This window comes from Cupressus sempervirens, chromosome 4 (assembly GCF_028749045.1).
Source record: "Cupressus sempervirens isolate cs-2001-9-10 chromosome 4, ASM2874904v1, whole genome shotgun sequence".
In the NCBI taxonomy this organism is placed as follows: Eukaryota; Viridiplantae; Streptophyta; class Pinopsida; order Cupressales; family Cupressaceae; genus Cupressus; species Cupressus sempervirens.
Genome location: NC_143121.1, coordinates 791,339,455 through 791,350,901, shown reverse-complemented (window position 1 = coordinate 791,350,901; position 11,447 = coordinate 791,339,455). Strand labels below are relative to the sequence as shown.

The 11,447-nt window shown below is 35.0% G+C and overlaps 1 protein-coding gene and 1 pseudogene across 1 annotated transcript; both read right to left on the bottom strand.

Moving 5' to 3' along the window:
- Positions 1 to 3,471: 3,471 nt before the first annotated feature.
- On the bottom strand, positions 3,472 to 5,020 carry LOC149563777 (ESCRT-related protein CHMP1-like; annotated as a pseudogene).
- A 1,027-nt stretch (positions 5,021 to 6,047) lies between these two features.
- Positions 6,048 to 10,078, bottom strand: LOC149563776 (transmembrane family 220 helix protein). Its single transcript, XM_089824070.1, has 3 exons — positions 9,888 to 10,078; positions 9,450 to 9,773; positions 6,048 to 6,310 (listed from the first exon to the last, which is right to left on the bottom strand). The coding sequence occupies exons 1-3, from the start codon at positions 9,973 to 9,975 to the stop codon at positions 6,240 to 6,242; spliced, it is 483 nt and encodes a 160-aa protein (XP_089680196.1). The 5' UTR covers positions 9,976 to 10,078; the 3' UTR covers positions 6,048 to 6,239.
- Between the last annotated feature and the right edge of the window lie 1,369 nt (positions 10,079 to 11,447).

Sequence of the window (11,447 nt, the reverse complement as noted above, 5' to 3'; positions counted from 1 at the left end):
TATCTCAGCTTCCCTCTTAATGATTGAAGTCAACAATATATCACACTTTTAGTACACACTTTTTTCCCCAAATCAGTGTCTTTTGGTCGTATGATAGAGCCAGATGTGATCCATTTCTCCTTTAAGGTGGCATTTATAAGGATTTATATTATATTTTACAAGTGAGTAGAATCAGTAGATATCTACAATTTATAAGATTATTTGTAAAGTTGTTTTTAGATTTCATTGTATCAATGTATTGGATCACACCGGAGAATCCACCATTAGAATAAACATGAAAGAAAGAATAAGAAGTAAATGAATAAAGCAAGAGACTTAACACGTTAAAAAGAGGGATAAAGGTGGAAGAGGAGAGGGGGAAATAACCCTAGCTCCCCTTCTGTTTCCCTTCTGCTTTTATCCCTCTTTTTAAGTGTTATGTAGATTTCTCCATTCATTTATTCTTTATTCTCTTTTTTGTGTTCATTTCGATGATGAATCACTAAATGTGATCTAAAACATTGATGCAAAAATCAAATCTACAAACAACATTACAATATTTATGATATTTAATAAACTCAACTAAATAAGCACATCGTATGATGCTCAGCACACTGATAAAATCTGTTAATATAGTATCCGCTGATGTTGCACAGACATACAATTAGAAAGTATAGTCTCGTGTTAGTATTTGTCATTTCTAGCAACTTGGCCATATTTATGAACCTATGAATATGTCTCTATTTGTACTACACTTTATATTTAGTTTTTCCTTCTGGTTTCTTACATTCATTTCTTTCTCTAAGTCCATTTTATCTTTAACTATAACTTGCACCTTTGAAGGGTGCAAGGGTTACACCAATAGTATTATATATCTATTATATTCTCAATCTAACTTATTTAACATATGTTAAATGTCTTATGAGAATTTATGATCCATAGCAGTGATTGCATCTAACTAATGACCATTGAAATTTTCTAGGTAGTCAGTCAACTTGGTAGTCCTACTCTAACTCAAATATACTTAACTATGGAGTTTCTAGGACCTAAAAAACTCTCAATTGAATCCTTTTACTAATATCATACCTCTACACTATAAAAAAATATTTCCTAATTTCTACCATTCTAAAAATATGAAATAGATTCTACCAAATCATTACATAATTGTAACTCATTGTATTTAGAGTAATCATACTCTAACTCAAATGCAATCAATTATGAAGTCTCCCCAAGATTAGATTCATTTGTCAAATATAAACCAACTTCTTGTTTCATAAATTGTACAATTAATATTTTTACTAATATTACAGCTTAATATAGAAATTTAAAACAATACCTCCTGATTTCTAACATTCTTTAAAAATGTAACATATTTCACTCAGTCCTTAGAAAATTGTCTTAGCTTTTATAAATTTGTAGAAAAACTATTTTAAATATTTGAATTGATGATATTTGATTTTGATCCACCTATCTACAAACCTTATTTTTATCTCTCTCTGTGTTGCCCTTTCTATTTTTATCTCTATCAATCTTCTGACCTCTCTATTTTTTATATAACAAAGAAAATATCGCATAATATTCCACATATCAAGTATGGAGAATTTTTTTTTAATTACTTTTATAGATTTTGACAAATATTATAAACAATTTGACATTTTAATTTTACAGTACATGAACTCTTCTGTGCTAGCAACATTTCAGACCTTAGAACATTCTAAAAAACATTCTATAAAAAGAAGGCTTTTGAGAAAAGCTAGCATCATTACTTTTGTGTTCTATTTATTGTTTTGCTCGAACTTCTAGATGTTACTTATCCTATTTTGATTGGGCTAGTTATAAATAAGGCAATTTATGTGAATTGTTATAATCATTGTTCAATAATCTACTATAAATTGTTTTGTTTTATGTGTAAAGGCACTCAAATTGATTTGAAATTAAGTTCAACATGTTATCTTTACTGCTAGTGTAAGTAGGGAAAGTGTAGCCAATATTATATAATTTTTTCCTCAGCAATGGTTTTATATCTCTAATTGTCTTTTAATGTAATTTGAAAACATGTATATGTTAGCCATCATTAAAACTAATCACATATATGCCCACCTTAGGAAAGGGCTCTATAATCAATTTAAATGAGAGGAAAATGTTTTTCATCTCAAACAAAGTTGCACTGCTACGTCCTGTCCAATAAGATAAAAGAATAAATAAAATAGAAGTAAAAGTTGATTTGAATGTACAAAGAAAGGATCCTTTCTGATAGTTTGTTAAAAAAAAGATTGCTAAGTTTTATGAAATATTTATTTTGAACAGCAAATCAATAATGAGTATTTTTTAACTTTTTGCACATTATATATATATAATCATTTATCTGTTTTCTCAATTTTGTGAGTAGTGGGGGAGAAGATAAAAGTTCTGTAGAAACAGATCTAGTCCTCTCTCGGAAGTATCTTTCAGAAAAAGACCACGAAATCTCCCAGCGCTTCATCAGGTTGGCAAGTTTCTTCTTCAAATGGGGTCTTAACTTCAGATTCAGTATCAGTCAAGAAACCGTTGGCTCAGCGAGATTCCTTAGGGAGGTAATGTCTACCGGATTTGGACCAAAAAATCTCATCAGATGTCAATGAAAAACATCAACATAGTTCCTAAAACTGAAGATAGACCAAAATATGGTCCAAATGACACAAGTTGATTCCTGAAAGTCTTCATCTGATTTCTCAGACAGTGGGTTAACTTGTGAGAGCACTGTAATGGCAGAATAGGAAGACACTGATATTATGGCTGTCAAAACAAGTAGAAAAGATGAAGTGAATGATGCACAAAAAAACTCCAGTTCTGAATGATGATAGTGTTTCTAGTCATTGTACAAATCCAGAAGTCACTGATGGCGAGTTGTTGATCGTTAATCGAGTACAGTATCGGAAGAAAGTAAATGTAGCGTTGATGGAAAGGAGTACTGTAATTCAATTTGTAATTGCATTTACAGTTCTACTGAATTTTGAATGCTTCAAGTAATGTTAGTCATTTGCATTCATGAGTGATAAATTAAGTCCTTCAAATTCGCTAAGTTCTGGCAGTGTTCACTCTTTGCATGTGATATCATTCATTCTCATGAGAAATGGGTTTGTGTGAACTACTACTCATTAGACATGGATCAATAAATTTGACTCAAAAACTACATAATAAAATTCTGATAACAATATCACAATTTGACTTGCTGTAAAAAATATCTCCTACTTATCAATAGATGTGCTTTTGTTCACCAAACTAACTTAATTTTAAACATTATCCAATGTCCATTATGCACAGCCCTCACCCTACATATCAAGGTACCTTAAGCTTTAAAAAGAAACTAAAACCAAGCATTGAAAACAACCAAGTGTAAAATCAACGCGAGATAGAAGAGAAGTGAATCCCATATCCATGCAAGCACAGATCATGCCATAGAATAAAATACTTGAGAATTCAAAGTAGTAAGCACAAAAAACTACTGTGAAAGAATAGAGCGTGTGGCTAACAATCCTCTTCCTGTGAGCAAAACCTAAGAACAATAACTTTTGTTGAAATGATTAACCTCTGGACTGGAGGTGGACGGAATCATGTTGTTGGGGCAAAAGAGAGGTGAGAGAAGCCGTCTCTGCTTGTGGGAGACGAAGGGCAAGAGTCCACGGGCATCGGCAACTTGGTGCATTAAGGAATTGACATCATCTTCAGGTGTGGAAAGGCAAGTGCTGCCCACCATTGTCATTGTGATGTTAAGCACAAATTAGCCAGCACAATCTATCACACCCTTGATTTTCTTGGCTTTCATGCTCTTCTAGACTGCAATGATCTTGAGTTGGGCGATTCAATACCTCAAGAAATAGAGAAGGCAATGCGCACTGCAGCACTTCATATTGCTATTTTTTCAAAGAATTATGCGCAATCTCCCTAGTGTCTGGCAGAGCTATCTTTAATGCTCAAAACTGGTGCCCCAATTGTTCCCGTCTTCTATCATGTTGAACCTTGCGATCTCAGACGTTATGCACATGCTTTTTCCCAACACGAAGAGAAGGGAAGGTACTTCTCAAGCATGCTAGAGGACTGGAAATGGCACTCGGAAGAGTCTCCAATCTCTCAGGCCACGTGTTCAATAACGATAATGGGTAAGTATTCATTATATGTCTGATACTCATATTTGAATGACGTTTCATTGCATTTGTTCTAGTTGAAAATGTTACAACGATGAAGGTATGTTGTTGAAGAGCATAGTGAACTCTGTATTGAGAGTGGTGAAAAAAGAGTCATTGGAGGTGTTACACGCTAGGATTGTTGTTGTACCAAAAGATTGAACTATTAATGCCTGATACAACCATTAGACTTATATAAAACAGGAGGCGGTTAAGCCATGTCACGAATTTCGGAAAGGCACGATAGTGGTTAGTCCAACAATCCCCCCTTAGCATTACCTGAGGAGATTCAAACCTATGACCAAGCTAGGATTGTTGTTGCACCAAAAGATCGACCTGTTAATGCCCGATACAACCACTAGACTTATAGAGCACGGGAGGTGGTTAAACCATGTCACGAATCTCAAAGAGGAATGTTAGCAGTTTTTCCAACAAGAGGTTGCCAAACATCCTATTGGAATGGATGAAATTGTAGAAAACTTTGAAAGGAGTCGAGAAGAATATGTGGAGAATGAGCAGTAGCAAGTACAAATTGTGGGGATCGTAGAGTTCGGAGGCTCTGGTAAAACAACACTTGCCACAGAGCTTTTAAATAGGAAATGCTCTTCCATTGAGAGTTCCAGTTTTGTGCATGACGTAAAACAACAACGCCGACTGCACTTCCATGTTCACAAAAGTCCTCTCAAATCGATCCATGGTGACGGCGATCTTTTGCATATTAACAAAAGTCTTCTCGAGTCGAGCGCCTTCACAATCCCGGACATGGACTTGCTGATGTCTTCCAGTTTGCTCTGGCTGCTCAAACAGGAAACCACCACATCCAGTCTGGACCCCAATCTCAAATAGCTGAGTTGGTCGTTGTGCTTTCTGATTGCATTTTACAAACTGTGTTTCCCCAGAATTCACTCATCACTTTTCCGACACCGATTTTTCTGCTTCACGGAGTAAGACACTCGCAAAATCCGAACAAACCGGTCGAAGTTTCTCAAGGAGGAGCTAACACGTCACTTCATTTTCCCTGACCCCTACCCATAGATTGAACGACCGCTTTCTTATTTCCAGGCGTAAGACCGTGGGAAAATCCGAACAAACCGGTCACGATCTTCCGAGTGATATGATATGATATGATAGATTTTAATGACGTCCACGAGACTAAAGTAATCTATGGGACCCATGCAATCGCCCTCCCGAGTCAGGAGCCAAACTAGTCAGTTGCAAAGTTTTGGTTAACTTGTCTCTTCTTCTGCTTCCAGAGTTTCTTCGGAATAAAATATGATACTAGAAAAACTGTAGAAAAAATATTAAACTGGAAGACTAGAGAATATTGAATTTAGTTTATGATCCATTCCCCCCCACTGGCTTATGAGACCTAAATTATGAGAACAAACAACTAATCTTTCAAAGAGGTGCTCAACTTGTAAACTGTTTACATGGTTGCAGTGTCTTCCTTTAATTCTTTATCCTACAATTGTAGAATAATATGTTTGATATATCATTCTCCACATAACTGAATAGTGTGTTCATTTTTATAAGATAACAAATACTGGAAATAATAAGATATAGGGATGTAACACCAACTCAAAGTGGCGATATTGCTTGTGGAAGAAGACAAACGAGATTACTGTCATTCATCATAATTTTGTTTAAAAAGGTTTGCTTTGTTTCAGATAAATTAGAATTGCTTAAAAAGTGGCTATTGCTGAAAAAGCATATAAATCTGCAGACAGTAGTCATGAACATTATGCTTTAGATTTTAGATTTGCTAGTAGTCAGCTCTAATGACTCTGCTTGAAATTTATGATAAGACACAAAAATTTCTTGGATTTACATTCTAGTTTCAACAACTGAGATATGCAGTAAATTTCTTATGTGAAGAAGTAACACTAATAACCATAACTCAGAAGAAAAAGAAAACACAGTTATGCAGTAAATTACTTCATTTCTAAACCATTTCCATAAATTACATTGAGTGACATGAAACCGGCTTGGGCGTATTTCTGTCTGATTTATTTTCAACTAATAGTCGAGGTGAAGGATGTGAACATCTTTGATCTTCATTTATTTTGACGGATGGCCTGATATGTCATTTTTATGGTTTCAAATTTCCTTTGCGGATAAGATGAATACCATACAAAGCATGCCACTGACAAGCAATAGTAGAATCATTCCTGCACATTCACACTCAGATTTCCATTTTAGAGTTTGCCTGATAGTTGACGGAGTCTGAAACTATTACTTCATTGAGAATTTCTTTTGCTAGCACTTTATACCAATGGGATTTGTGCTGAATTCCACATGTTTCAGTTTTAAAAAGCAAGAACAACATTCAACAATTCGCGCATGTTTATTGGAGTTTTGAATTACATTCTATAATCTATCATCAGGATAAGAAGAATTGAATGAGACAATAGAAATTCTGATAATATATCATAGAGTGTGATTCAAAATGTTGATATAAAAATATGCACAATTAAATCCTGAAACACAGAAACACATTTCACTCTGTTTGATAGATTGTGAAATTCTCTTAACATTAGTTAAGATTAGCATTCAGTGAAATACAAAGTCAAAAGCCTATTGCTTCTAACTTCTAGGATTATGTAGAACGCGATTCTGTGTCAATAGACAGAACTTCGTGTCTACAGCGGCAATACTAAAACTCCAAGACACAATGCACGAGCTAGTATATATTTCAGACATAAGTATGCATCTCTAACATGGGGGAGACTTCCAAAAGAAAAAATGAGACATATCTATTAAGTAGATGATACTCTTAACACATCCTTACTGGACATCTCTTGCTAAAATTCAAATAGCAAATAAAACCCAAGAGTCCTAAAAGGTCAAAGGGAACCTTGATCAATCTATTTCTTATTCATTCCCACAAAGAGAGTAGTGGTAAATTTGAAGAACATGCATAATAACCTTATTCATTCAGAGTTACACAGGGAAACACCGGGATTTTAGTAAAACGAAAAATGAAAACAGTAGAGTTTTTGCAAGTTTGCATTGTCTTGATTTGCAAGGGTAACTATTCACATCAAAAGATAGCCCGGCTAAACAATCTTATTTATTTAAGAGCTGCAATACAATACTAGGCAGTAGCAGTTAATTTTAATTTTTCAAATTTATTTGCTTAAATCATATGGGCACCAATTTAGGTGTGTGTTTTGATTATTTTGATTCTTAGTCATAATTGGCATCCTATAACTGTTTACCATATTCACAAACATGCCTCCTTGCTGTACCTGACAAGATATTAATTTGCAATTATTCATAACAGGTGACAAATGAAGAATCTACAATGAATGAATGGATGAATTTTTTTAATATTGTGACCAACAGTCCAAATAGAGGTGTAAGAAGGGACTGGAGGTACTGTCTATCAGTACATGCTGGTCCTCTCTATGGGTTTGTGTCACTTCTGTCCATCTAATGTGTGAGGATTTTTTTTATCATATTTTTATAGGTCGATCTCTACAAATTGGGATTAAGGGTGATTGCAGTGATATTGGCTACACTTCATACAGAAAGTATTAAAGACATAAAAAACATAAAAAAGTAAAATATTTAAACTTGCAAAAACATATTGTTTTTCTAAATTTTTGTAGGTTTCAACTATAAAATATGCAGATTATGAAGGACAAATTCTGCAAATTTCATGAAGATCTACTGTGTTTTCTTGTTTTTCCAAATTTGGTCAAGATACATTCTGTCTAGAGCATAGCCACATCCATTTGTAGCTTACAAAATCAAAGATGGTAAATTTAGAAGCCTATGAATGCATGCATGTATTTTCAATACAAGCCACTCTGCATTTTCAATCGGGCAAACTCTTTTGCATGATACAAAGAGGTGAGATTGGTCAGATGAGCAACTCTGAAATCCCCGTGCTTCGCCTATGTGAGCATCACCTAGATCTAATGAATGCTACGTGTTCTATTCATTCTCATGAGAAATGGGTTTGTGTAAACCACTACTCATGAAACATGGGTCAATAAGTTTGACTCAAACAGTACACAGTTGAATCCCGATAACAATATCACAATTTGACTTGATGTAAAAAAATCTCCTACTGATCAAGAGATCTATGCATTTTTACCTACAAGAGATTGTAGACTAAGATGGCAGCCCAATAATTGTCTCCAGTAACTAGGGTAGTGGAAGAGACCCAATAGTCGCCTAGGCTAACTTCGCGCACCTAGATCTTCTAAACCGTAAGTCGAATCATGCCGATTTTTTTGGTCTACCTCTATAGGTGGCTCAAGAGTTTAAAGCTAAGGTTTTGGCATTTGGGCATTTACGGATCTCTCTATAGAGGCTGTGGAGTGCAAAGTGATCAAAAAGCTAAGTTACCAATGCTGGTTCTGATGCTGATGCCGGTGCGGAGTGCTGATGCGCAGTTTTTTTGGGGGGGATTTTGGATGCGTTTGGGTGCATCCATACATAAATATGTTTTTTTTACAATATGTGTGTGTGTGTGTACTATAATTTATGTATGAAAAGAAATACAAAAATAAAACATTCTGTAGCAATTAGCATTATCAAATTGAAATAACAGCAATAGGAGAATGAATGGCAATGAATGGCCTCTTTTAGGACCATTCTAGGGTTGTGTGGCAAATAGGAGAAAAAATATAACAAAAAAACTTATTAAACACATGTTTAATGAGTCACTTAAGTGACTGAGCGCTCAAAATGGCTGGATGCTCACAGGATGCGCCCGGATACTCTCCCAAGCATCCCGCGTGCATTTGCAAGAGGGAAGCAAGATTACTGGCAGCATCCATGACGTGTCCTAACACCTCTGAGCATCAAAATGCATCCGCACCCACATCTGCCCTATGTCCAAACGCATCGGTAACTTAGTCAAAAAGTGTCATTTTAAAACACTCACCCAATACCAATTATATTCAGCCCCCAAAAGTCACTCACCAAAAAACACTAGTACTTGTGGTAAAATGTCTCACCCAATAATCGTGCACAAAGGGATCAATCACCAACCAAAAAAGCTAAAAAATGATTAATTATTAGTACACATGTGATAGGCTATTAGGAGGTATCTATGACATCTACTCTATCACAATCATTAGACCCCCTAACAACTATTGAGTCTCGTCCCTGGTAAGTGACCTATGTTAAGGCACTGAGTGTCATTTGAAGCTAGAAGTTTATTAAGAAAGTAGTTGTTTCCAAGGGAAACCTACTGTAAGTGCTGCTGTATGTAAAAAAAATTGAACCTTGCCTAATGTATTCATGTCCTGGTCAAAACAGCAAAATCGCAGTACTACCAACTATCATACTTACCTAATCCCACTTTTCTTGAAGCAGAGGATCCCATTTGGTAATTATTATGCAGCAAACACGTGGAGACAACCACCAGTCCACTTCCCAGCTTCTCCCTAACAACTCTCCTCTCCATATCCAAAGACAGCAACTCCTTCCATTCGAATGCATTTGATTTTGATTCCAACAAGCATGCCTCCATCACAACCTTCACAAGCATTACCAATCCCAACCAAAAGGCTATCAAAACCATGCGGGTGTATGATGATGATCTGTTTAGGTGGATAACACTCATCACATTTACAACAATAGCAAAACTGTAGAGTGGAAGCCAAAAGTACCAGTCTGCAAAACACAATTAGGCATGTATTAATAATCTCCAAATTACTGCTTTGTAATTCAATGACTTGAGCTATAAAACATGTGGAGAGCGGAGAAAAGCATAGCAGAGCACTGCACCTGTATCATTCAGCTGAACCGATGCTGAGTATGCGAAGAGGATGCCCATGAAAGCATAGCAAAAGGAATTAGGATGCATTGAAACCATTGCAGGGGAGCATAATCAGAAGAAGTAAAGGAAGCTTAATGGAGGATCCGTATGGCCAAGGTCAACGATGTCACTTCACCAGATTATACTACAAATTATTCTGTCAGCTTCCTGTTTTGTGAGTTCTTAGTGAGAAGAATGTGGTATCCCAAAAAAAATTACCAAATACAAAATAAAGTCAAACCTTCCTTCTTTTTTCAGATTAAGGAAAATATGGTGATTTTTTTCAAATTTTTTTGTTGTTTTCGACTACAAACTATGCAAATTATGAAGATCAAACCGTGAAATTTTCAAAAAAAATCTATGATGTTTTTGATCTATTGAAAATTGGTCAACTGTGCATTTTTGTGTGGGAGGATAGCTGCATAGAGGCTAATCTCCCACAAAAAAGTACCAAAGATAAAACAAAGTCAAATTTTTTTTAACATAGTGATTTTTTTCCAAATTTGTTGTGAAACTATACAGATCATAAAGATCAAACACTGAAATTTTCAAAAAAATCCATAATTTTTTTCGATCTTTTGAAAATTGGTCAATTGTACATTTTTGTGTGGGAGGATAGTTGTGTCCAAGAAAATTAGTTTAACCAATAAGATTTGGGAATTTTTAAAGCTACGAAATTTGTTATATAGTTTGTCCTTTTTTTTAATTTACTTTTAAAATTGAGAAAAAAAAAGTCATTTATTTAGGTTTTAATTGGCCCTCACCAAACAAAAGCTAAGAAAATACAAGTTTGTAAATTTTGTAAATTTTAAAATTCAACAAAAATATTGGCTATTGCTTATTATGCATACAAAAACATAAGAAAAAAGTAAGTGTAGAAATGGAAATTAAGAAAATGAGTATTGCCTATGCTTTTGTAAAGTCTGAATTGTATTAAATGTATTTTAATGTTTGTCCTTTCCTCTCCATGCTTTGAGCACGTGGAGATTCGAGATTTTTCTCACGTATGCGAGATGAAGCATCCATTTTATTTTTACAACTAGAAAGAAGATGAACTAGGAACATCGACATTGCTCCCTACTCGACACAATTTCTAGAGAATGTAGAGATGAGTTGTTTGCAATAATTTCAACGTGTGTTCACTCGATATTTTCGAGAGCCGGCCATGCTTCTAACAAAGCCTAAAACTATTTTCATTTGAAGATAGGTGTTTTGTAGATGGTTTACTATTTCATTTGCATAGCACAAAGGGCGTCATCTTGAGCAAACTCACACACGACACCACTAAGGCGAGACAAAAACAACCATGGTAAAAGATTTCAAAGCTTTCATTTGGGAAAAAAACTCTATTTTTAAGCCCTTTTCAAGTATAAATTTTTCACTATGTAATGTTTCGAACAATTTCGATAATGTTCCTGAAAGTTTCACAGATGTTCCTGAAAGGTTTCTGCTCTGATACCACTGTAATGTTTCATTCTAGAGTTTCCTTATGAAGTCCCGTAGTATGCTTTAGGTAGTCCTGTCGTGTG

Excerpts from the sequence above, each read along its gene's own strand:
- LOC149563776 (XM_089824070.1), bottom strand. The coding sequence starts at position 9,975 with ATGGTTTCAATGCATCCTAATTCCTTTTGCTATGCTTTCATGGGCATC. Across the intron at positions 9,774-9,887 it reads GGTTCAGCTGAATGATACAG|ACTGGTACTTTTGGCTTCCA; the intron begins GTGCAGTGCTCT and ends TGTGTTTTGCAG. Across the intron at positions 6,311-9,449 it reads TTCAAGAAAAGTGGGATTAG|GAATGATTCTACTATTGCTT; the intron begins GTAAGTATGATA and ends GTGAATGTGCAG.